The sequence below is a fragment of the Cricetulus griseus genome, chromosome 8, assembly GCF_003668045.3.
Source record: "Cricetulus griseus strain 17A/GY chromosome 8, alternate assembly CriGri-PICRH-1.0, whole genome shotgun sequence".
NCBI classification, from domain to species: Eukaryota; Metazoa; Chordata; class Mammalia; order Rodentia; family Cricetidae; genus Cricetulus; species Cricetulus griseus.
Window position 1 is genome coordinate 32394248 of NC_048601.1, and position 26122 is coordinate 32420369.

The 26122-nt window shown below is 50.1% G+C and overlaps 1 protein-coding gene across 2 annotated transcripts; it reads left to right on the forward strand.

Annotated features, from left to right (window-relative positions):
- Positions 1 to 820: 820 nt before the first annotated feature.
- On the forward strand, positions 821 to 21707 carry Ssuh2 (ssu-2 homolog). 2 transcript variants are annotated; one of them, XM_027429034.2, is made up of 12 exons: positions 821 to 848; positions 4353 to 4451; positions 5415 to 5496; positions 7258 to 7390; positions 8742 to 8802; positions 9726 to 9850; positions 11234 to 11296; positions 12808 to 12893; positions 14233 to 14325; positions 15022 to 15127; positions 15873 to 15980; positions 21399 to 21707. In XM_027429034.2, exons 1-12 carry the CDS (start codon positions 821 to 823, stop codon positions 21543 to 21545), a joined length of 1131 nt encoding a protein of 376 aa, XP_027284835.1. In that variant the 3' UTR covers positions 21546 to 21707. The 2 variants fall into 2 exon arrangements, with proteins under 2 accessions (XP_027284835.1, XP_027284836.1); XM_027429035.2 differs by having other exon boundaries at positions 7261 to 7390.
- Positions 21708 to 26122: the final 4415 nt, after the last annotated feature.

A 26122-nucleotide genomic window follows, 5' to 3' on the forward strand; every position in this document is an offset into this window, starting at 1 on the left:
CCTCAGTGGTGACATTCTAGGCCAATGACAAACTATCTCAAGAAAAAGGTGAACAGTATCTGAGGCTAAACACTCGAGATGGTTCTTTGCCTTCACAGATGTGAGCATACGTGCACATATGCACACACATACACCCAGCCACCCAAAACTTATACACACGTACACAGTTCAGAGAGACCTAGGGCTCAGTACAGTGGTAGACTTTGCCTCAAATGCTTGAGGTCTTGGATTCCAACCCCCAAGACTTCCACAAGCAACCCCACAGGGGAGTGGTAGCAGGATGAGCCTCACCCTGGGTGAGGACTCGGCTTTGGCTGTGATGTGTTCTATGCTCTTCTGCTCCAAGCTTTCAAGGACACAAGAGACTGCTGCCCAGACTTCAGGGGTACCAGCTAGTCTGAGCACCTATGTGATCTCTCCCACGAGGTTCAGTGTAACTGGTTGCTAACCAGTTCCCTGTGCTCCTCAGGACTTAGAAGCCTGTCCTGACTGGAGCTGGAGTGGCATTGTGGTCTGGCACTTGGGTTTGTGTCAGACAAAGGAGGGTTTGAATTGTAGCTGGGGACAATGGCAGGATGTGAGTACTCGACACAGAATGCAGCAGGGACCCAGGTCTCTAGCTTGGCAAGTGAGAGGCTCTTGTGGGACACTCAAGGACTTGGGGCGTAGGGCGGGGCTCCGCTCTGATGGACACGCGGTGGCATTGCCTCCGTTATGTGTAGAATAGTAACAATGGGCTGGGAGGGGCTGAGGGTAGTCCCTCAGATTGGAACCTCAGCCCTTGGGAACTCAGACACCCACTTGGCTGGACGTCTTGACCATGGACAGGGACCCGAGTGAGGATGACAGTGAGTAGAGCCTGGGGTGGAGCCTGCACCCTTTGCAGCCGGCGCTGAGTGAGATCTGGCTCCACATCTCCTGCCTTCTATCAGCAATCTCTGTCCTGATCATCTCTTCCTTCCTGTTTTCTTTCCTCTGGAAAGACAGCTGGTGGCGAACAACAGCTTCTCTATTATGTGCTCTGGGGCAATGGACAGGATGCCTTAGCTACGGGCATCTCCCTTCCTACTGTGCCCTGTTCATGTTTGTCCTTTTTTTTTCCCTCTCCTTTCTCCACGTGGCAACGACCATGCCTCTATTTGACCTTATCCAGGCAAATAGAGGCATGAGCCTCAGGATTCTTCTATCTCATTCTTAGATGCAGATAATACATAGCATCACCAAAATCTTCACCCCCCCCCCACCACAGGGCTTGCTGGTCACAGCCCTGGTGACTCCTATCTGTCATTAGCAGGACAGAAACACAAATGGGATCGAAGGGCCTCTTAGAACCCAAGAAAGTAAATGGATCTCAGAGAAAATGAACTATGTTTACTTAAAGGAAAGTTTTCCTGCGTTGGAGTAGGCAATGTGGTGGTGGTTGGGACAGCGGCAGATGGAAAACTGGGGGTTATCATTCAAGTTCTGGCTCTGGTTTGGATCGACTGTGTGGTGTTGGGCCAAGACACTTAATATCTCTAAGCCTCCATTTTTCCATGTGTAAAAGGAAATTGGGTTAAGAGGTATGAATGTGAGGACCAGGAGGGTTTGGGTACAGTGTCATTGCCTTGCTTTCTAGGTGTGCAATGAGGGGCTTGACACTTTTATGGGAATCCTAGAGAGGTCTGTGAACCAAGTACATCTTTATGGACTCTGGGACTGAAGGTCTTTGCACACCCAGTGTCATCTTTTCCCCTTAAGCTGTGGTTCCTTAGCAGACTTGGAATTTACAGATGGCTCATCCCTCCCCACTGGTTAGGCTAACAACTCAGATCTGGATTCAGATCCAAGCTCTGCCTCCGGATTGCTGGGCGACTCAGCTCAGCTCACTCAAAATCTCTGGACTTCATTTTCCAAGGCTATATGGAATGAAACAGAGAGCTGTGGGGCCCAGAGGCAGCGGTGTGATGGGAGATCTGGAGGTGGAGAGGTCTGAATGTCTCTTGTATATGCATAAGTAAAGTTCTGGTCACACACACTCATGTGCCTATGGGGTGCTTTGCACACCTAACATGCATACGTGTCTACAGAATGCATGCTCTTTCTCCCACAATCTCAGAGGCCCACTCACGCCTCAAAAGGGATGAGATGTGGATGTGATGGGATGGGCTGATTACATTGAGATCCCTGGGCTTTGGAGAGGATCACACCGGGATCCTGTTAAGACAGAGAAGGTTCTGAGACCGAGATAATGACATTGGGAAAGATAAAAGATAGAGGGGCTTCTCTGTTAACTGTGTTTTCCTCCACAAGAACAATTCTTTTCATGCAAAAGAAAATTAGTTTGTAGCTGGCAAGCAGAGACCCCACCTCTCCATCTGTCTTTGCAAGGCAAATCCTGGCAGCAGATTACTTGGGGACTTGGAGACAGGTGCAGAGGCCCTGGACATATGGAGGCAGGGCTTGAGCTATGAGCACTTCTTTCTACTATGCCTGTGTGGCCTGGTGGCCTTGGGTTGAGTCTCTGTGGCTCGTTTTGCTGTTGTATGAATGGGTGATGCAGCATGGGGAGGCCACTCCCGTGTGACCTTAGATAGTACCATGAGTGACAGGGTGAGGTACTCAGCCAGACAGCTGCCCCCAAACTCACCCCAATGCCCTGGGGGCAGTGTGACGCAATGCAGGTGACCTCCATGGTCCTGTAGTGCTCCTCCTGTGGCACAGGAAATGTGCCCTTTTGGGGTCAGCCTGGAGTCCTTTCTTGTTTGGGTAGAATGGCAGCATAAATTTAGCACTGAGGTACTGGGGCTGCCCCAGAGGTCAGGGTGGCTCCAGGGTGATGGATGGGGCTCGGGTTATCTGCCTTCCATTCTAACCATCCTCCTGTCCCTTTTATTTGGTCTCTAGGAGACTACTGAAGCCACATGGCCTTTCTTTGTCTTCCCTTCAAGACATGGAGTTTGGTGCCCTTGGTGACCCAAGGGTGCCTGACAACCAGGGTTATCCCAGGAGACAGGAGTGGCCTTTCTTTCCACACTTGACATTTTCATTGTTGTTTTTCTAGTTTAAAGGAACACATATCATATCAAGTTCAGCACAGGGAAAGAGTGGTTTTTATATGCCATGCTCATGGCTGGAGGCTGCCTGTCACACACAGTCCCATTATGTGGGTACCAATATGACTTGCTCTATTTTGATAGGGTGGGGGATAAGTTACACAAATCTGTGTGACACCTGGGAGGGCATGACATGATGGAGATCCCAGACCCATAGCTACACACAGCCATGATGACCCTTGATCCCTATGACTCTGGAACTTGGATAGACTCAGCCCTGACCTTGACCTTTACTGAACTCTTGGGAACTACAGTGGATGGATACATGTGGACCCTGGCTCAGAAAGACCCCCATTCTAGCCTCTACCTTCCTGGCTCCCAGTCCTTCCCTGCAAATGAGCATTTCCAAGAACTGGCATGTGAGGGTCTGAGACAGGTAGCAAGATACAGCTTAGGAGCCAACATCGACTCCCATTTCATTCCCTTCAGAACACTCGAGTGGAACAAAGTCACACTTATTCAGCAGGGTGTAGTTGCTTTCATGCCAGCAATGACACTCAGTAAGAGGACTGGGATTGTTAAACCTAGAGTCCAAATACCCCACCTACCTCTTTGCAGAAGACAGTGGCTGGCCCTGCTAGCTAAGCATTTTAAATCAGCAAACTTATTCAAAGCAAAACCATTCAGGGACCTTGGGACTCTGTCACTTTGTATCACAGCCACCCCTCTTCCCACTAATAAGGGTGCTCCCTCTAGCTATAAACCTACTCTTGTGTGTTTTCTACCTTGAAAAAAAAGGCTTAGAGGTACAGGTAGCTTGTCTCACTGCTAAGGAAGGGCATTCCTAACTTGAGGGTGGCTGGCTACTTTGCTTCTCAGTCCTCATGACATTCGCTTTCTTCCTCTGCTGTCCCCAGCCACACTTTGCAATCTTCAGCAACCCTGAGTGCTGCCTCCCACGTCAGCCTGGCTGTTCTCCTGGAGCTCAAGGCCTGCTTAGCATTCTGCTCACCTCTCATATTAACCTAGAAGGAATGGGCCATATAATTTAATTTTGATGCCAGTAAAAATCTAGAGGGTTCTCTTACATTTGTCCTACAGTGGGGATCAAACTTGTGTGTACACAGGAAGCTCTCCATCACTACATGACACCTCAGCCCAATCTAGGGTTTGGAAGAGGCGTCTTCCCAAAAAGCATGAGGTGTTTCCTGTGTAACCACCCTTGTTTTTCGGCTTCCTCTGAAGTCACTGCTGAGGCTGCCCCATCTCCTTGGCTGCTGCAAAGTTGGCACTGCTCCTTTTGTTTCTTTATGGCAGGTGTGGCTGATCTCAGTTTTGAAGCTGAGAGTCCTGTGATGCCTCCGGATGAGCTCCTGGAGGGACTGCCAAGCTATGACTGGCTTCTTCAAGGACGTGGTGAGTCTGAGTGGCCTTGGTTCCTGCAGCTTCTTCCAGGGGCTCTTGCTGGTTGTGGGGGCGGGAGTGGATATGTCAGTGCTGAAATAGCTCCCTTTTCTTCTGGGGTCATGAGAAGTGGGAGGTGGGATGGGATGGAGAATGGGCAGTGTTCTGTGGCTCTGAACATTCTGCTACCCAAGCGATGCTGGCCTTAAAATTTCTATTCTGTTTGCTGGAGCTGCATTAAATATATCATTTTTTAAAGTGTGATTTTGGTCTTTGGGGATTAAATATAGGGTCTGGCGGCCGTTATGTGTAGCATGAATAATAAAACTCCAGAGACAGATACTGGGGTTCAAGCTGAAGATCATAGAAGCAAAGTAGCCAGCCACCAGAGAGCTCACACCTCTACCAGTGCTCAGACTGAATGTGTGATCCACCGAATTTCAGATGGCATCTCTAGACTGCATTGCTCCTCACCAAATCTCAGACTGCTTCCTGAGACTGCTCTGAGCTCCTTATATTCTCTCTAGTGCTTTGATTAAAGGTGTGAGCTCTGTTTCTTTTTTAGACTGATTCACTCTCATGTAGCCCTGGATGGTCTTAACTCAGAGATCATCTACTTTTGTCTCCTGGGTCCTGGGATTGTATGCCACCACTGTCCAGCTTCTATGGCTGTGGCTAGCTTTGCTTTCTGATCTCCAGGCAAACTTTATTAGATCATAAGCAAACGTATCACCACAGTATCACTAGGCAAGGCAAGTCCTCTACCATTGGGATATAATTCCAGTACTCTTTACTTTTCTTCCCACTTTCCTTCTCCTCCTCCTCTTCCTTTTTGCTCTTTAATAATACAGATTGAACTTGAACTCACTCTGAAGCCCAGGCTGGCCTTGAACTAGCACTAGTCCAGCCTTTCTTTCACTGCACCAACACCTGTTCTTCTGAGACAGGGTGACATCTTCTCTCCCTCTCCTTTAGGACGGCGGGTCTTCTTTCCATCCTTGGAAGTCCTGGGAAGGTCCCAGGAGCCTGCATCTTGGTCCTCAGTCCTGGAGCACAGGTAAATCTCAGTGTGTTTCCACATGTGCCCATTACCCATGGGATCTTTCTTTGGGAGTGCTCAGCTCTGACACTGCCTCAGCCATCGAAAACCCTCTGGGAACACCCTCTCTGTCCCAGACCCACTGAACCAGATCTTTCTGGGGGGATGTGGCCTGGGATTCTTCAGGGTGTCATGCTATCCAGTGGTAAAAACCACAGACTGTATCAGGGCTTTGCAAACTCTGACCTCTGGGCCAAACCCAGCCCCCAGGCTGTTTCTGTGAGTCCCGTGATACTGGAATTCGGCAGCAGTCTTTGTGTGTTGTCCATGGCAGCCTTTGCCCTGCCACTGAGGAGCTCAGTAGACACATGCCTGTCTAGCTCATACTGCTCAAACATTGACTCTGGTTCTCTGTTGCTGAAGTCCTTTACCCCCAAATCTCATTGGGGGGGGGCACGAACACCCTCTTTGTTTTGAGAAGACGCGTCACAGAGCTCTGGGTTCCAGCCATCTCTGTGCAGAAGGGATATGGTAAGGCCCCTTCCTAAACACCCTTTGTGGCTGAGCATGTGGCCTGCCTAGAGGAGTCTCCCGAGGAGTCCCTGTCACTCTGAGTGCATACACTTCTGTTCTGTGTCTGCTTCCCGGTCCCAGCATGAACCCATGTGGCACTGGCTGGCTGGTTCTGTTGCCCACCTGGTACACCATACCAGGCCTGGCTGTGCTGGGAGCAGCAGGATTGAGGAATAGGGAGTGTATGGCCTTCTGGGCGTTGGGGAGACTGTGCACATGGGGAGGAGGGAGGTAGAGGACAAAAGGCACCTTGCTGAGGTGTTTTGGGGCAAGGCATCAGGAAGGATGCACTTGGATCTCAGGGAGAAAGCTTTTCCAGAGAGGGGGCTGATGAGGACCTACTCCATCACACTTAGCTGCGGCCACTGCGCCAGCCCTCAGCTAGTTATCTTTCATGCTCACCATTCAAGATCCAGTTCCCCGAGGGAGGGAACCTCACCTAGCCTGTTTCTGTCTCCTTATGACAAAGTGGCATCATCTCTGGACCTCGGTTTCCCCCATCTGTAGAAGCAGCCATTCATCTGCTACAATTTGGAGATGAGATAGCCTGGAGGCTCCTGTGCCAGAGACTTGATCTCCCCCCATTTCCCTGTCACTGAAGGACTTTGAGTAGTGATGGGATCCTGAGGGCACCCACCTTGCCATTGGATTCACCCTGGCTAGCCACAGCTAAATGGACTGTTGGGAGGAGTTGGAAACAGTTGAGGGTGGGTGTTGTTGGCGGAAGTAGGTCTCTGGCTCCTTCTTGTGCTCTCTGCTTCCTGTCCTCTGGGGCAGCTTTTCCGCACCCCTGCATGTTCCTACCATGGTGCTCTGCCTCACCTTGAGCTCAGAAGGATGGAGCCAAGTGACCATGGAAACTGTCAGCCCTAACTCACCTGTGACCATGGAAACTGTCAGCCCTAACTCATCACCTTCCTCCTTTTAAGCTGTTTTTCTCAGGAGATTATTTTTTAACTTCACAATTTAGCCCCTTTTCTTGGCTCCATAATTGGGCTAATATGGGTTTCAAGACTTCTAGAATGCCCTGCCTGGGCATCCAGTCATGTGGTCCCTTGGCTAGATGTCTCCTGCACTGACTCCCCGGCACAGTCAGGCCTTGGATCCTTTCTTCTATGGGCCTCAGTGTCCACTACACACTAAGGGACCAGTTGTGGTGAGGCCACAGTCCCCTCCCAGACCCCTGTTCCTTTTCCCTCTTCCCAGCAGAGTCCCTGTGGTGACGGAGGAGGTGGCCCGGGAGGCCCTGCTCAGCTTTGTCAACTCCCAGTGCTGCTACAGCAGTGTGGCTGCTGGCAACCTCATCATCCAGGAGCTGAGGCAGCAAACCCTCTGCAGGGTAGGGAGACCATACCTGGGACCTGGGGACGCTGGGCCGTGGGAGCATTGGTCCTGGGAATGCATGCAAGCTATCTCTTCCACAACCTCCCTATTCTGTATCTAGTAATCTCGTCATGATTGACAACCTCACGGGCACTAGGCATCATGGAAAGCAGATGACACCATGTCATACCCCACCCCCACTGCCCATCGCAATGCAGTATTGTCCACAATATCTGGAGCCAGTACTGGGGGTCAGGAGAGGCTGAGATGCTTGACCAAACACCAATGGTTAGATGTGGTAGATCAAGTGTTCAAAGTCAGGTTTGTTGACCAGAATCCTGGGCCTCCTTGCACCCTTTCATGAGTAACAGGCTGAGGAAGGACCCTCTATACCCTTGACCCTGGCTAGCCTCCATATCTCCCAGGCCATACCTGTGCCTTAGAATTGGGGAAGTCTCACCTCTGACACTCAGACCATAGAAGGTGCTTCAGTCTCTTGCATCTACAGGACCCTGGGATAGAATCTCAGGTCACACTTACTAGTGTCAAACTTTTTCTTTAACAAGACAAAATCAAGTGGAAGTCAGCACATGAGAGTGGATAGGTCCTGGGTGTAGAGGAAGAAGAGGCCAGCTTGTAGATATGTGACCTAGGCAAACACATTTTCTCCCACAGAAGAGATGGGGGAGGGAGGGAGAGAAAGGGTGAGGGGATAGTTTAGTTAGAAAATGTGTGTTACACATGTATGATGATGCGTTCAGTCCTCAGACCCCACATTAAAAACCTGGATGCTGGAGTTACAGGTACACACCACACCACCTGTAACTCCAGCATTGTGGAGGCAGAGACAGGAGGATCCTGGGAATTGGTGGCTGGTCATCCCAGCAGGTTAGCCAGTTCCAGACCAGAGAGAGACCCTGCATTAAAAAAAAAAATAAGGTAGACAGTGCCTGAGGAACAACAGCTAAAGCTGTCCTCTGACCTCCACAGGAATGCACATGTATGCTCACACATGTACGCGAGCATGTGTGAGCATACATGTGCACCCACAGAAAGAGAGGGTGGAGAGAGGGAAGAAGGGAGGGAGAGAGGGGGGAGGGAGGGAGGGACAGAGAGACAGACTGGGGGCTTTTAGATCATGGAACCTGGGGTTTCCATGCACGATGGACAAGCACCACCTTGAACAGGATTTGTCCTGTAGATGGTTCCCCTGTGGAACCTCATGGGGAGTTGGGATGACACTGGGTGGGGTCCTAGCAGGGGTAGTCACACTTTTGTTCCTGGCAGTGGAAGCATCATCCTTTTGCAACATAGTACTGTCATCAGGAACAACCGTGCTTTTGATTCACTGGTATTCTCATCTGCAGTATCGGCTGGAGACCTTCAGTGAATCCAGAGTCAGCGAGTGGACATTTCAGCCGGTCACCAGTGAGTGAACTGTCTGGAATCAGCTGGTTTGGAAGGGCCAGGCTGGGCTGGGGGCACCATCTCAGGACTGGCTCAGCCATTAATGCTGAATTTGATGCTTGTCTTTGTGGGCTGTCAGTTTCCCCACTTACTATAAAACCGTGGGGTGACTTTCATCTCAGAGACTCCCTAGTGCTGACCACGGGAGGTGATCCTGCCTGGGAAGCAGTTTGCAAAGAGGCTGAGGAAAGTCTAGCACTTGACTTGGACTGCAAAGACAGCATTGTGTCTGCACATTCACCCAACACCCCTAAATTTCTAGACCCTCAGACTCCCCACCCACTGTGGCATCCCATCTTCTCTGTAGTGCTCTAGAGGCTTCTCTTGTTCTCTGCTGTACATCTCTAGTCCATTCTTCAAAACCCAGTCACCGTCTCTACAAAGTCTCCCAGGATTTTCTTTTCTCTTCTCTCCCAAGCAGAATGCATGAGCCTTTTGAGTTTTCCAGGACCTTTATGCTCACTTTCAGTGTGAGAGAGAGAGCATACTGTCTGGAAGAGGAGGATGAGGGTATGGGGTGATGGCTGCTGCTCATTGATCCTTCAGTGTAACCATCCTGTGATGGGCATCTTCTATATCTTCTTCAAGTTAATTGTCACTGCAATACTACATGCTAGATTCCCATTATTTATGCCCATGTTAGAGATGAGATGATTAAATGCCAGAGAGGTTAAATCACTTTCCTAGAGTCACACAGCTGGGAAGTAGAGGAGCCGGGATTCCAACCCAGGTCCCAAGTGCTTGGAGGGCAAGGGGGCCCTGTACACACTCTTCTGCAGCCCCAGCTCATGTGCACCAAGGAGAGTGACATGCTCTTTGGTGGATACACAAAAGTTTATGCCTGATGCCTTTTACTGCCCTCACAATGACCCCTTCTGTGTCAGATCACTCGGTGGATGGACCTCAGAGAGGTGCTTCCCCCAGACTTTGGGATATGAAGGTCCAGATGCCTCCAATGTTTCAGGAAGACACCAGAAAGTTCCAAGTGCCTCACTCTTCTCTGGTCAAGGTAATGGCTGATTAGATCATCTGTATTGCTCTAAGTCTGTTTCTCACGTTCTCCGTGCTTCACCACACTTTCTCCCAAGCCCAGCCTGATGGGTCATGCCTGCGGTAAAAATAAAACCCAGCATAAGAAAAGCATGCATCTTAGGGAGGTACCACTCACACAGTAAGAGGACCATCATCAGCTGGAAATAGCAAGTGACAACATTCCTAGGGCAGCTGTTTGCATGCATGCTGCCTTGCTTGGTTTTCGCTCAAGAGTAAGATAAGCGGAGGACTCAATGAAATTGACGTGAACTACAATCTGAAACACAGTGGGTAAATTGCTTGCTGAGAAAGCACAGGGCTCGAGTTTTAAATCCCTAGCACACATGTAAAAAGGTGGGTGTGGGGGCTTGCACCTGTAACCCCATCATTGGGGAGATGGAGACAGATAGACATCTGGGGCTCACGGGCCATCCAGCCTAACCAGATCGGTGAGCTTCAGGTTTGAGACAGTTTTTATCTCAAAAAGTAAGGTGGGGAGTGGCTGAAGAAGACTCTTAACAAAGACCCCTAGCCTCCATGTAAGCCATGCAAACACAAGCATACAACCCCATACCCGCAGCCACTCCATTGAGATTTTCCTTGGATGTGGTAGGAGAATTGGTTTGTGTCTGTGTGTTGTATAAAATCTGTCTTAGCAGGAAGTGTGTGAAACCTGGTGGTTCATTGACCCCGTCATTCTGTTCTTATCTGACAATTGTCTGTTTTCTCATTAACACTTGATTTAAGAATACAATTTGATTTGCAGTCCTTGTAGTTACCAGATGAGGAGGAGCTGAAGGTGATCACCAAAGAATTTTTTCTGGGTGGCACAAAAACTGTTTTGATTCAATGACAGAGTCTAGCAGCTAGCTTCTCGCCTTTCACAAAAACATTGTCCTTTGTGTGTGTGTGTGTGTGTGTGTGTGTGTGTGTGTGTGTGTGTGTGTGTGTGTGTTCTCAAGGCCCCGGTGAATGGGCTGCTGATGTAGCCGCCATCAGCCTTTGTGGTTTAGTCTGACAGGAGACTAGAGTGTGAGCTAACTGAGGGCTGCAGAACCCTCATCTTAGCATGTGGGAAAGGCCCACACTGGGCTTTGGGGGATATTCTAATATGACACCTTGGGGTGCTTCCAAGGTCCCTTTGTATTTCCAGCTACCTAGAAGGACCTTTCCTCCTTGTATTTCCCCATGCTATTCTAGGGTTGGGAGAATGGAGCCTTCTAGGAGTTCTTTTCCTCCTCTCTCCCAAGTATGAGCCTTTTGCATTTTCCAGGCCCATGTGTATACTTTCAGTGTGAGAGTGTGCTGTCTGGACCTGCTTAGGGTCCACCTCCACCCAAGGAGAACTCTTCCCTTTCAGGAATGTCACAAATGCCATGGGCGTGGCCGCTACAAGTGCAGCGGCTGCCATGGGGCCGGAATGGTGAGTCATGGGTGGGCCACATGCGTAAGTGATCCTTTGTGAGTGTTGGGGTGGGCATGGGGATGGCAGGGTAGGTCAGGGCCTAGAGGCTCCCTGCACCAACAGTGTCACCTCAGGTGGGCCGCCTTCCCTTTCTAAGTCTCCAGTTTCCTACCCGTGACTGGGACATTTAGAATGGATGCCTCCAGGGACCCTCAGGCTTTGATGGTTCAGTTTAAGAGTTTCTCAACTTCCTTCTCGCAGGTTTTGAGGATGGGTCCTGGGGCCACGCTAAAATGCCTTTCCAAGGAAAGATGAAAACAATGTCTGTCCCTTTTCCTAAGGTCCCAACCACAAACCCAGGCACAGTTCCACCAAAGTTCATTCTGGGGAACCAATGAGTGTATTGGGGTTCTGGGGGTTACTTACAGGGGTGTGGATGCTCCCCCCTCAGTGTGCTGGACCTGAAATGTGTTCCCCAGCAGGTGGTAACTGTCTGCATAGATGCAGTCCCCCTTTCCTACTCTTCCCAGACCTATATGCTCTAGCGCCTCCTTGAGGCAGAGTGGCATATAACAGGTGGTGGAGAGTGGCTGGATACTGAGGTGAGAATCTTGTGACTCTCCCCATCTCTCCATGAGGGGGTATAAACCATCAACAATCTCAGCTTGGATGATCTTTTGCAAGAGGCCCCTTGATGGTTGGTGGTTGTTTGACCGCCAGGCCAGTCACTCATGCATGACAGACCCGGTGGTGGAGGATGGCCATGAGCCCAGGGAAATGGACACCGAGAGGTGAAGTTCAGAAGGCTTGGGAGGTGACATAGAAGTGGCTTCGATTATCTGTCCAGGATTTTGCAGCACACCAAGACATCCTGGGTTTGAAAAGGACAGAATCTGTTGGCTCTGGAGGCTAGAAGGCTCCCAATTTGAGTCTACTCAATTGGGATCACTTGCTGTCCCACCATGCCTATCCCTCCATTCTGGGGCCTGCTGGGCACACACCTCTCACCTGCTCACTGTGGGGCCCAGGGGGCTGTACTTGGCTTTTTTCCCTCTTCACGTCTGTTCCCACCATTTGCCTTCTTTGGAGTCTACAGCTCTCCTGCCCCACCTCCCTGTGATCTTTTTGTTTTCCCCCTCCTCCCTGGCTCCCTTCCTCCTCTCCCTTCTCCCTGAGCTTGCTCTGAATGTCAGGAGTCCACCCCTGGGTACTTCCCTAAAAAGGACCTGCCCTCACCCTGGTCTTCAGCCACTATGCTCCTGGCTCCTTCCAGACTTTCGGTTGGAAGCAGGTCTTGGGGCTATGGGGTGGGGTCAAATTAGAGAGGGGAAGCCCAGGTCTATGGACATGAAGTCTTGGAACCCTGTGCCTGGTAGGGCACAAAGTCAACAATCCTCAAGCCACAAGCCACAAGCCACAAACCCAGGGGAGGAAGAGACCTGGGTCAGGGTCATGGGTTGGAAACTGGTATCAGGGTGGCCTGGGCACTGCTTCTGGAAGATAGCTGCTGAGTCTGGGTGTGTCCACAGGTGAGGTGTTCATCATGCAGTGGTACCAAGCGGAAAGCCAGGCAGCCCCGGAGATGTCACATGTGTTCTGGCTCCGGCAGGCGCAGGTAGGAGTGGGTGTGCAGTGGGTCTGGGCAGGCTCCCTATTCTTGGGTTTCCTTCTGGTCACCGTGCAGCCAAAAAGGGCATGAGTCCAGGACTGTCTCACCGCCATACCACTAGAGTCTGTGCGTGTCGAATGCTCCTGTACTTTGTATGTGCGTGAGCTAGTCTCAAGGCTCTGCACGTTAGAAAGTCATCAAAAGTATGTGGAGCAGGTGTGAGGAGTGGGGAGGAGCGCCAAGAAAAACCAGCTGCGGGGGTGGGGGGTGGGGGGTGGGTGGGCTTTAAACTCTGAGCACAGGCTCTGGGCAAAGCCTTCTTTATAGAACTCAGAGCAAGGCCTAGTTGGAGGAACTGCTTAGCAAGTTGGTTGACTGACTGAACAGCCCAAACATGCCATCTCTGCTCTTGGGGCTTTGCCTACAGTGGGCAGTGACATCTTGTAACTCATGTCTTCTCACTATTTATGAAGGTTTTTTTTTTTTTTTTTTTTTTTTTTTTTTTGGTTTTTTGAGACAGGGTTTCTCTGTGTAGCTTTGGAGCCTATCCTGGCACTTGCTCTGGAGACCAGGCTGGCCTCGAACTCACAGAGATCCACCTGCCTCTGCCTCCCAAGTGCTGGGATTCAAGGCGTGTGCCACCAACGCCCAGCTTATTTATGAGTCTTTAAAGGGAAATGCAAAACTACAAGGAGTGAAAATGTTTGAAATTAGATTGGTTAATGGTCGAGTCTCACTGGCCAAGCTTCATTTTATCTTTTTCCATGATCAGTGAAGAATGGTTTCAGGTTAGAACATTAGTTTATTTCATTTTTCAAGTAAAACGACACACTTCAAATTGGCTGTGGTGAAAATGTATGTTTATAGCCCCAACAACTGTACAGTCTAAGAAGATATTTCTGTTATGGCATCAGGTCCCACTGGACCCAGGTGTTTAAATAGTGTCAACAAGCTGGAGTGGCCAGGGGACTAGGTTAAGCAGCCTGGTGGGAAAGGACACTTTTTTGAAGAGTTCCAAGAATATCCTAAGGTGGATTTTACTGCATTGACTTGGGTCCATGTTTGTGTTGGCTTATTGTTGCCAGAGACATGGAATGAGGTAACCAGCCAGGCTGAGATCCCAAGCTGGCGACAGAGGGTGGGAAGAAAAAGCCAAAGATTCAAGTGGGCTCGGCATGGGGAGGCTAGGCTCCTAAGGGGATACCAGGTCCCAACTGTCAGAAGAGGGAGGGTGACAGTGGGCAGGTAGATGTCACCATAGTACGGGAGTTGTGTATTGAAGAGGGTTAGGGGCAGGGCCTTCTGAGAGCCACAAGAATACTGAGCCTTGTTCACTGTGGCACAGGTGCAGCACGTGCTCTGGGAGGGGGAACAAGACATGTGCCACCTGCAAGGGGGAAAGGAAACTGGAGCACTTTGTCCAGCTGGTCATCATGTGGTAAGTGGTGCCTAGAGGGCAGACCTGCAGGAGGTGGAGGGACGCTGCTGGTACAGAGAACCTCTTCCTCGTGTGGCATCCACTTGGTCCAGGAGGGCGCAGCTGTGGGGTAGAGGATGCAGACTGGCTTTGGCTCTGAGTTTGTTTGTATTCTCAGTTTTCAAATTGATTGTTTGTTACTTTGTGTGAGTGTGAGCATGCCCACACATGCAGGCACTTGAGTGCCGTGGCCCTCGTGTAGAGATCAGAGGACAACCTGCAGGAGCTGGTTCTCTTTCTACCATATAATATCCAGATATTGAACTCAGTTTTTCAGGCTTGGCAGCAAGTACCCTCTCCCCTGAGCTATCACACCTGCTCTAGCTTTGAGTTTACATTCTGTCATCATCACATGCTGCCAGGGCAGCAGTCACTGGGCCCCTGAAGACTGATGTCTGGGATAAAACTGTGTGTATGTACCCCCTCCGTCAGCCATGGATGTGTTCCTATCATGAAGCCTTAGACCTGTCCCTGGCCAGGATAAATGCTAGGCAAGCAAATGTATATGGGGACTGGCTCCTCCCAGGCCAGGGCACTGAGCTTAGAGAGGCTGTCCCCTCGCTCTAGCTGCTGCCCCCAGCCCCCCCACAGGGCTTAGCTGTGATGATCACTGATTTGAAGCTGGCATTCTGCTTCCCTTTCCTCCCCTCCTCCCAGGAAGAACAGCCTGTTTGAGTTCGTGTCCCCAAACCACCTCCACTGTCCCAGAGAGCTGCTCGCCAAAGCCAGAGGGGAAAACCTCTTCAGGGACGAGAATGCCACGGTAAGGAGGTACCTTCACACACAGGTGGCAAGGAACTTGGCATTCTCAAGATTAGCTGGAGCAACTGGCTCTCTGTGGGGTTTAGGGCAGATGGGTGTGGTGGGGACAGAGATGCTCAGTCGGAGATGAGGCCCTGGGTGACTCTGAGTGGAGCTGGTGTCAGGGCCTGCCCAAGTGGATGGGATGCTGCGTGGACGTGGGAAAGGGCATTGAGCTACCAGTGAGGATGCTAAAGGAGGAGCTGTAAGGGAGGCACGGGCTTGTCTCTACATGGGAGAAGATTTCATTTGGCGGCCCGGGACTGGGGATATCCCGGGGACTGAGTCGATCGATGCCTTCATGTTTGGGCTGTATGAAGCTACTAGCCTGCTGCTTGGGGTTCTGTACCCTTCATTTTGTTCCTGCCGAACACAAAAGTGGGCGGTTTCAATATTGGTACGATACATGATCCACTTGCTTTAATCTCAGCACTTAGCATGGTGCTCAGCATTCAGTAGGACCATGGAAAGGGTCTTCTGGGGAGCGTGAGCTGCATGAGGGAATGTAGGCTCTCTCCAACCTTCCCTTCTGTCCTGCACTCCCTGAGCTAATAAGGTTGGGGATGTCTAAGGAGTTTCCCTCAACTTGCTGTGTGGCCTCAGAGCCTTTTTGCCACAACTCTCTGGGCCTCCTCTTTGGTCTAATGAAGTCAGCGCTGGCATCTTCCATAGCTCTATGTGAGGGCGCTCTGTTTATCTCTCCCCAGGTGTACCCCATTGTGGACTTCCCCCTGCGGGATATCTCTCTGGCTTCTCAGAGGGGCATTGAGGAGCACAATACTGCCCTGGCCTCCCGTGCTCGCATCCTTCAGCAGGTGAGGCTGGGGAATTGAGGATGAGGGCTTGGCTTGGGGATGCTTGTCTTGTCATGAAAGGGCGGGCAGGATGAGGAGTGAGAGTGCAGGAGATCAAGGGCTTGGGAAACGCACAGCCCAGGAAGCTTCAGGCCTGAGGCAGTGTGACTGGAGTTGAAGGCCAGCACATGAAGGCCACTGAAGGGGACTGGAGATTCATCCACAGGAAATGAGTCCTCGTGTGATTTTGACTCTTAACTCCCTCATGTTCAGAGAACAGGAAGGAAATCCAGTCAGTACCCTGAGGTGGGTGCCATGCTACATTTGGGGAGTTCCTCTGGTGGCCACTAGGTGGCAGTGATGACCGCCACTAGAATCACCATCACTGCAGCATAGAGTGGAGTTTTGGGGGTCTGGAGAGATTGCTCAGTGAGTAAAGTGCTTGTTGTGCAAGCACGGGGACTTGAATTCGGATCCCGAGTACCCACATAAAAAATCTTGCTGTAGTGGCACTATTCCCAGATGTTCAGGTAACTCTTTGGTGTTGTAATTTAAGAAAAGCAGCTCATAAGAAAAAGAGGCCATGTGACAGGTTTCAAGCAGAGGGTGTTTTTGTTTGTTTGTTTGTTTTAAATTAGGGAAAATGATCATAAAAAGGGGAAAGGGAATTGGGGAGACCGGCCTCAGGGGACAGGAGCAGTGGGAGAGAGGCAGAGAGAGAGAGGAGGGAGAGAAGAGGAGGGGAGGGGAGAGAGGGGGAAAGGGGAGAGGGAGAGGAGGTGGCAGGGCCCTTTTAAAAGGGTATGTAGTGGCCGGCGCCGTTGGTGGCGCACATCTTTAGTCCCAGCACTCGGGAGGCAGAGGCAGGTGGATCTCTGTGAGTTCGAGACCAGCCTGGTCCATAAGAGCTAGTTCCAGGACAGGCTCCAAAGCCACAGAGAAACCCTGTCTCGAAAAATCAAAAAAAGAAAAAAAAAAAACAAAAAAGGGGGGGAGTGTAGTGAATGTGCACAGGTGGTGGTCTTAGTGGCTGCAGCTGAGGGCTTGCCCTTTCAGAACCCCAAGGACAGGTCAGTACAGATGCCTGAATACTAACATTTGGGGCTTGCTGCCTAGGTTATCTGGTTCAGTAAGACACAGAGACAGAAACAGATTCCCAGTATTGACCTCAGGGAGCACCCTGTGCTTGAGGTTGGCCGTGGGGAACCTGGACCTTTCAGTCAGGGCTTAGATTCTGGGGCTCCTACACACTCATGTGACCCTGGGGCAGCTTCTTCCTCTGCCTTCCTGGCTGGTTTCTTCCCTGCCTGCTGTGTGGATGAAGGGTTTCAGGTACTAACCTGTGGAACAACCTGCTTTCTTTTCTGTCTTTTCCAATGAACCCTGCTCCCCTTTCTCTGCATATCTCTCCTGGCCTGAGAGAAGGAAAGATGCATGCTTTAAAATAAACTGGGACCACCTGGGATCAGGAAGAGGCTTTAAGAAGTGAGCTGCTGACACGGCAAACTCCGTTGCCTCCCAGGGCCAAGTGGTCACCTGGGTGGCCCTCTGAAGGCTGTCTCTGCTCAGTTCTGTGTCTGCACATAGCAGGAAGGTCTCAGACTTTCTAGCATCCAGACATTTACATAGAAGCTTTCAGTTTTTCTGTATCATAACAAAACTCCAGAAAGGCAAGAATCTGATTCAATAGTCTCCATGGTGTCCCCTGGTCCATCCAGAGCCCCTGGGCTATTCTCATAAATGGAAGCCTATAGAGTGAAAGTCATTTATTAGGGGCAGCAGTTCTTTTGTTAGAAATTCTGGAAGTTAGTATAGGCTTTGGGGTTCTGGGGTGTAGGACCTGGGGCCTTCTCAGTAGTCCAGATACTGCAGGGCACACACTGCAGAAACACACCCTGTTTCTCAGCTATGGCACTCTCTGGAGGTTGGATGCAACATCCCCTCCTCCCCTGCACTGAACCTCAGAGTCTGTAAAGTGGTGGGGTTGGTTCTTATCTCAGGTTGGGCTCTACAGAGCAGCCCCGAGAAATGCCTATGTTAGCGTTACTTACTGAGGAAGGGGTGCTTGAAGGATTGAGGAAGGGCTGAGAGGGAAACCAAGCCAGTTACATGCCAGCCTCAGTCTGACCCCAGAGTGGCTCTGAGTTCCAGTGACTGTAGGTGGAACAAGGAGGAAATTAAGCTAGGTGACATGTCAACTTCATTCTGATCCCAGAGTGGCTCCGAGCTTCAGTCATGCCCCAATGACCACTTACCTGGAGGTCAGGAGGCTGGGCTGTAGCCGTCTTGCTACCATCTGCCCTGGACATGGAAGGTAGGCTCTATAGGCCTCAGAGTTCTCAGCAGAGAACTGGGTGATGGGGGTTGGTCTTTAAAATAAACTGGGACCACCTGGGATCTGGAAGGGGCTTTAAGAACTTGGGATGGGGGCAGCAGCAGGCTGTCAGGAAATGGGACGGTGTGGGAACAGATCACCCACTGGTCTCCCGGGGAGCTGGCTTTAGCATGGATGGAGTGTTACAGCTGTTACTTGAGTAGTTGGTGGTAGAGCCTGGCCCCTGGCAGCCCACAGGCTGGGCTTGGCCACCTGTTCCCAGTATAGGAACAAACGAGATGAGGAATAGGCAAAAGCAACAAGAGTCGCTTGCAGCATGCTGAGAAGAGGCATAAGTAAAGAAATTTAGAGACTCTCTCCCTCCAGGTCTGCCTTTGGGATCCTGACAGGTTTAGGTCCTGGTCAAGGCGTGGTCCCACCCATCACTGACCCATCGGATTTCAGGCTCTCCCCTCTTCTGCCAGGTGACTGACACCTTGGGTGATATCCCTTCCCAGGAGAAAATTCCAACTCTTGGGATTCATTGTATCAATAGTCTGACAGGTAGGAACACAAGTGCCTTTCTAGAACATCTCCACCCCTGCTTGGACAGTTTGGCTTAAGTGAAGGAGGAGCACCAAGAGAGACATTTGCCTTGGGCTTGGCAGGAGGGCTCAGGAATACTGGGGCTTGAGCAGTCACTGGTCACTGTCTGGGGACAGTGGAGTAGCCAGTGTGAGTCCTTCTATATCCTGCCTCCCTAAATGACATGGTATATGAGTGGCTGCTGTGGCCTCTGAAGTCTTCCTCCCATGACACAATCTTACCTCAAGCAACATAATCCATTGTAGAAACTCCTGGAGCTGGGGGCGGAATGACTGAGGTCACATCTGGGATCCTCTTTTCTAATTGGCCTTTGGTCCTGATTTGGTCCTGATTGAGCCAGAGCCAATGATCTAGATGGCGTTTTATTTTTGCTATAGAAGGTGGGGAGTGGAATTTAGTCATGAGGTGGTGGCAGCCACCACGATGCACACAGTTCCAGCTGCTGCAGGTGGATATCTAGAATCCTCGCCATTTACATGAGGACCATCATCTGAAGGACTGGGGGCTTGGGTGATTTGTGGGTTCAGAGGCAGAACTTCTGAGCACACAGTGGATGGAGGCAGGGATGCTGCTGCTGTTTGTAGAAGGGTCTAGAAGCCAGAGTGCTCCTTCTGATCTTTTGCCCCGGCCTCTGAGCAGCAGCCTTGGCTCCCACCTTCATGTGCCTGTCAGTCCTCATTTAGGAATTTTTGCATAAAAATTGGGGGGGGGGAGTGCTTTGGCTTCTGCCTCTGATTTCCAAAATGATCATTTTTGTAATTGCTTCTGGCTTATGAATACGAGTTAGTTTTCTGATTTCATCTGGCATCCCAACTCTGAGATAGTTTTGACCCCATTCCATAGATAAGAAAGTCAAGGTCTAGAGAAATGGAGCTCAATACTACACAGGAAGGGTCACAGAAGTTTCTGACCCTGATCCCAGGCAATATCCTATGTTCCTAGTTCCTTTTCCAGGGCTCTGCTCTGCCCTGGTCTTCCTGGGGCCGGGGGTGGGTGGGTGGGGACTCACAGGCAGTTAGGAGAGAAATCTCAGCAACCATCTGGCTTCAGTTGCTTCTTCTCCCAGGGCCTCTGGATGACTAAGTGCCACAAGCTGGGATGCTTCTGATGGGAAGGGCTTTCAGCTACTAGTCATCACACCATTTTCTTGGGTTTGGGATCCTTTGCCCAAAAGTGGAGTGTGGAACCAGCATGAGCAAAAGACACAGGGACATGTCACTTCAGCATCAGGAAGAGTCACAACTGTATACCAGCTATGGGTTGCCCTTGCCAACAGCCAAATACTGCCAGGAACTAAAGGTGAAGGGGACCTTCCTCCCCGCACCCAGGAGCCCCACTTCCTTCTTCAGCAGAACTGGGGGTTGGGAATGTTTTGAACTAACTACTCCAGAAGGCACTGGAGAGGAGGGACTGAGGCAGACTCTGTGGCAGTCAGAGAATTCTACTTCCTCTTCTGGGGGAAGTTGTTTAGGAAGAGGAGATCTGAGCTTGACATGGGGACTGGTAAGGTGAGGAGTCCAGGCTTGCAGTGTTTGCTGTTCAGAACCGGAAGTCTGGCGAGCCTCTTGTTTTCACATCTGCAAAAAAGGAGAGCATTTGAGACAGACTCCTCTGAGGCCATGCTGACACACAACTGTGTTGGTGGCTGAGGGACATCTGAGCAGATAAGCCTGATAGAATCCACCAAATGCTGGCATTTCTTTGACATTTTATCTTAAAACCAAAATCAAAATCAGTAAGCCACTCCAGACATCTCCGTGCTGTTTGGATATGAAAGTGTTGAAAACAACTTTGCTCTCCACCCCATCCAGTACCTCATGGAGACATTTATGCTTCTGGAGATGTCATGGGGCTTCTTTGGAAGTCCCCCTGGGAATGCCCATGCCTCACTTGTAACATCAGACACTGGCTGAAGATAAATTAGTTCTCCCCAGGACCGAGAGCATGGGAAAGAGCAGTGATGGGTCGCTAGTTGGGAACTTGACACACTCTAGGATCACCTGGGAAGAGTCTCTCCCAATGAGGTTTTGTTTCAATCAGGTTGTCCTGTGGTCATGTCTGTGGGGGATTGTCTTGATTGGGGATTGTGTTCGTTGAAGTGGTAGGACCCAGCCACTGTGGGCAGTGCCATTCTGTAGGGTTGAGTCCTGGACCGTGTGAATGTGGAGACGGATGATGGACATGCAAAGGCATGCATGCATTCCTTCTCTCTCTGCTCTGGACTTTGGACATGACAAGCTAGTTCAAGTTCCTGAATCAGCCCCTCGGAGATGGACAGTAACATGGAGTTATGAGCCCAAATGGACCCTTTCTCCCCTGGGTTGTTTTTGGTCTGGGTATTTTATCACAGCCAGAGAAATGGGGCTAGCTCAGGGACATAGCAGGAGGTGCATTTGATGGTCAGATCCTGTGTACCCAACTTCTGCACAATGCCCCACAAGTCATGGGGAACTGACGCTGCTTTGTAAACGAATGAATGACCTGAATGCAACTTTGGGTTTGGCCACTTGTTTCCTCAGCGCCAGACCATCGAGTTGATCCCCATCACAGAAGTTCACTACTGGTACCAAGGAAAGACTTCTGTCTACTACATCTATGGCACCGACCACCAGGTGTACGTGGCTGACTACCCTGAGCGGTACTGCTGTGGATGCACCATCCTCTGATAGACACTGCTGTCCCCAGAGTCCACCAGTCATATCTGACGAGGGGACAGCAGTGCTCTGTGAGTTTAGTTATATTGGTGATTTTGGACAATCCCTTGCAAACTCCACAAGTCTTTCTGAACAACCGGTTAATCATCTGTCAAGACTCAACCCCACTGGGGCTTGTCTGGGGGGACCCATGGTTAACTTATAGGAATTCTCCTAAGCAAGTTTCTGTTGAATGAGAGAGAGATTTGATAATAGATGGTGGGGCTCTGCCTCACCCCAATCTAACGCCCCTGTTGGGTATGGGGTCTTGTATTGCTGATCCCTATTTTAGTCTGGATTCTGCTATGAACCTTGGTCTATGCTCAGCATCATAGGAGTGTTGAAAGACACTCACAGGTCAACTTCCACCCAGCATCTTTGCTTCCTATCCTCTGGGTTAGAAACACTGACTTAATCACTGCTGGAATGGTTCAATTGTACTGTGCAAGGTTTAAAGCCTCACTTGGAGGTTAGAAGGCTGGATGGTTCAAGGATGGACATTCTAGTCAGCTGAAGGCTAGTTTCAAAAATGTCTGCTGGTTGATGGGAAGCTGCTCTCCAGGCTACCTCTAGATAGTCTGGGCTTCCTCAAAACATGAAAGCTATACAGTGGCTGTCATTTATGCATACTGTGATGGCTAATGTTGATCAAGAAGTTGTCAGGATAAAACCATCCAGGAGCCAAACCTTTGGGCATATCTCTGAGAGAGTTTTCAGATTAGATAATTTGAGGTGACAAAGCCCAGGTTGACTGAACAGCTCTACTTCACGGACTGGGGTCTTGCACTGAATTAAAAAGGAGAAAGTGAGCTGAGCACCAGTGTTTGTCTCCTCCTGCTTTTGGACCACAGATGCAATGTAACCATCTGCCTCATGCTCCTACCACCAGGCCTTCCTTACTGTGACAGACTGTACCCTTGAATTGTGAGTAAAAATCCAATAAACCCTTCCTTCTTTAAGTTGCTTTTGTCTGGCATTTTGTCGAAGAGGACATTGAAAAGTCAACAATACATGTGCTCAATTGGAAAACTCTCCAAACTTCAGAAAACTCAAATCAAAATTAAACTAAAACCAAACAACCCCCCCATCTGTGATGGAAGGATGGGGGTCTGGCTGCTGATCTCTGTTGTGGGCTAATGGGAGGGGTTTCACAGAATGTTTTTGAGTAGATGTGGTTTGGGATCAGAGGATGTGAACCAGGTCCTACTGGTGAAGCTGGGCAGGCAGAGGGAGCTCCCTGTAGACCCAAATGCTGGCTCAGCTTTGGAAAGGTATTATTGGGTCAGGAAGGCCACCGTGCTCCTGACTGTGAGGAACCAGAGGGCTGTCATCCTGTGACACCTGTCCTTGACTCAGAATATATGCTGTACAGAAACAGTGGCCACTGGACATGTTCCTATATGCACCATCTGGAACTCTCTTGAAGTCTGTGTTACCTGTACCATTTATCCCTGCTCTACCCTTCAAGGATATGGCCCTAGGAGGCTGAGTTGGGAGGAATGTGGAGGAGACAGATACAGAGCATTTATGCCCTCTCCACTGCTGTTTGAGCCCTGGATTTCCCCATACCTGTTTGGCTCTTTCTTTATTTGCTGGACTTGGTGAGCCAGACCTTGGCAGGTCTGGATGGATAACCTGGCAATGCTGATGAGAGCAGCAGAGTTCACCGTGAGCTGGGTAAAGTATCTCCAGCCCTCTCAGCAGTGGGACTGCAGAGCCTAGCGGGAACTGGGCTGGGAAGTCAAGATGGTAGTTTGGTGGCTGAGCTGAGATTGAATCCAATGCTTTCCATATCCAGACTTTGGCTCCTGCTCTGGCTTCCTGCTACCAAGTCTATGAGCTCTACAAGGCTGGAGGGATACACTCTTAGATTGAAGAAGAGCAGGGCATGGGCAGCAGCTGCTCCCTAGGGACAGAGCCTTGTGGTAGCATGGGAAAGAGAGAAGTCCCCAGGGCAGATCTCATGCCTTTCTTCTGGAGTACCACCATGCTCTAGTGTGCAATGCAGTTGACTTTTGGTAGGTGGAGGGCAGGCAAGCAAAACTTCAGTTGCTAACCCCCTGGCAAAGCCAGTCATACGTATGGCACACAGCTTTATATCATGCATATCCCACTGATGTTGAAGCTGAATATAAGTAAATGCAGAAATCTCACCATCTAATTCTTCACAGAATACTCATTTTTTTAGACAGTGCTCAGTTCTGTTTTCTTGATTTCCCCCATACCTTGTCTGAAATACCAGATCTTTTACCTCATATTTCAAATATGTGCATATCCACGGGTATAACTGATTTCATTCCCACACCCTCTGTTATGCCTGAGCACTTACATGCCGAAAGGTGCATGCAGTTTAATAAAGGGATGTCTTCTAATCTCTCTTTTGTATTCAACAGTGCATGTAAGTAAGTGGGCTGTTGTGTTTCTCTTTTCCTTGCTCAGGTACAGGAACAAGCTGCAGCTTCAGGGAAGAGAGAGTTAGTCTAACTCCCAGTTTGAGAGGATATAGTCTCCCACAGTGGGGAAGACTTTGTGGCTGGAACAGCCAGAGGGTGGTGTGACTGGTTATATTATCAGGTCAGGAAGTAGAGAATTCAGGTTGGAAGCCGAGGCAGCTCTAGCCTATGAGATTCATTCTTGATTCCCACTTCCTCCAGTGAGAGTCCACATCCCTAAAGGCCCTACAACCTCCAAAACCAGCACCCCCAGCTGGAGACCAACACTTCAGGCACACAAGCCTGTGTGGGATGTTTCACACTCAAGGCATAATGGCTATGGGGGCATATTTGGGGGGACAAGGAAACACCAGATGTTTAAGGCTGATAGCTAGTGGCTTAGCTACGCTGTCAGTATGGGAAGTAAATAAGGACATTGTAGCTGGAAGGAAGTGGCTTCAGGGGTACACTCAGATTGAGAGAGAGAGAGAGAGAGAGAGAGAGAGAGAGAGAGAGAGAGAGAGAGAGAGAGAGAGAGAAGGGCTTGGCTTGCTTTCTAGGTCTGGCCCCCCAGTGCATGGTGTGGTCAGCAGATGTTCCCTCCTCAGACCCCTTTGGAAAACTCTCAGAAATGTTCCTAGAACTCTCTCCTTGATAACTCCAAATTGACTCAAGGTGACAATGAAGATCAACCTTCACAAACAGGCACACACAGGTTGAATAAAACAGATCCTGCAGGTAGGGGATATCTTGTCTTCTATTGTCCTTGAATCTTCAGGTCTAGGAGCCCAGCTGAACACAGATAGGTCAAAGTAACTTGAACCTCACTGTTCCTAGGATAGCTCTGTGAATCAGGAAAATGGGCTGTGACTGAATCCACAAGACCCTCCTGCAAGTGTTTTGTTGTTGTTCTGTCTTGAGAGGATTCAATTGTTGGCACAGGTTCATTTTCTGCTGGTGACAAATGTTGAGAGCCTGGGTGAGGAGCCTCTGGATGGCTGATGGCCTCTCTGCAGTGTGTCTGGAGCAGAGAGCCCCGGTGCATCCAGATTTGGGCCTCCTATCGGTCCTCCAGCTGGGTGCTGTCCTTGTTTCTACATGTTCAATTCCTTCCCAGTTATCACCCACCAGAACTGAATCCTCCAGGTAAAACAAAAATTGACTTGGAGATGGGAAAGGCCCATCTTAGTGCTAACCTTAGTGGCCAAAAGTAATCTCTGAGCTTTTGGTTACTTTAGTTTCTATCTCATGATCAGAAAGTAAGACAGGAATTTGGGGTGGCTGGGAAAAGGAGGGGAGGGAGTGGGTGGAGGCAGCACACAGTGTGGCTTTTTGACTATGTGCCCCTTTGTGACATACCACTCAACTTCCCTGCTCTGTCCTTGGTGGTCCCCCATGACTCTTGGGAATGGTGGGGAGTTGGGGCCATTGTGTGTGGTGCTGGTGTACTCTTGGGCTCCTAGATGTTCTCTTAGCCATGGAGAGAGGCACACGAGGTCAGAACTGAAGGGAGAGACCATCAAGCACACGGAGTGGAGCCGAAGCTGGTGTCCAGGCTCAGGCTGAGGTTTCCAAAAATCTATCAAAATACTGGACCCTCTTAGGGCTAGTGTCAACCAGTTTGTCATAATGCAGTTTTGCTGCCCCCTGGTGGGTCATATTTCTAGATATTTGTGGTGACAGTGGTTGAAATTCTGTAGGGTTGACCGGTGTCTTCAGGGGACTCATTTATTTTAAGTTTGCAATTAGACCAAAAAATTAATTAAAGTTGTTGAGCTTTTGAACACACACACACACACACACACACACACACACACACACACTTATTTAATTTTTTTCCATTTTACATATTCTCCCACCCCTACTTCCCCCATCCCTCCCCCATCAATTCATTAGAGGGAGCAAGGCCTCCCTTTGGGAGTCAACAAAGTCTGGCATACCAAGTTGAGGTAGGACCAAGCCCCTCCTTGCTGAGCAAGGCATTCCACCATAGGGAATGGGCTCCATAAAGCCAGTTCATACGCCTGGGATAAGTCCTGGTCCCACTGTCAGGGGTCCTACATAACTGTCACACAAATTCAGAGGGCATGGTTCAGTCCCATGCAGGTTATCCAGCTG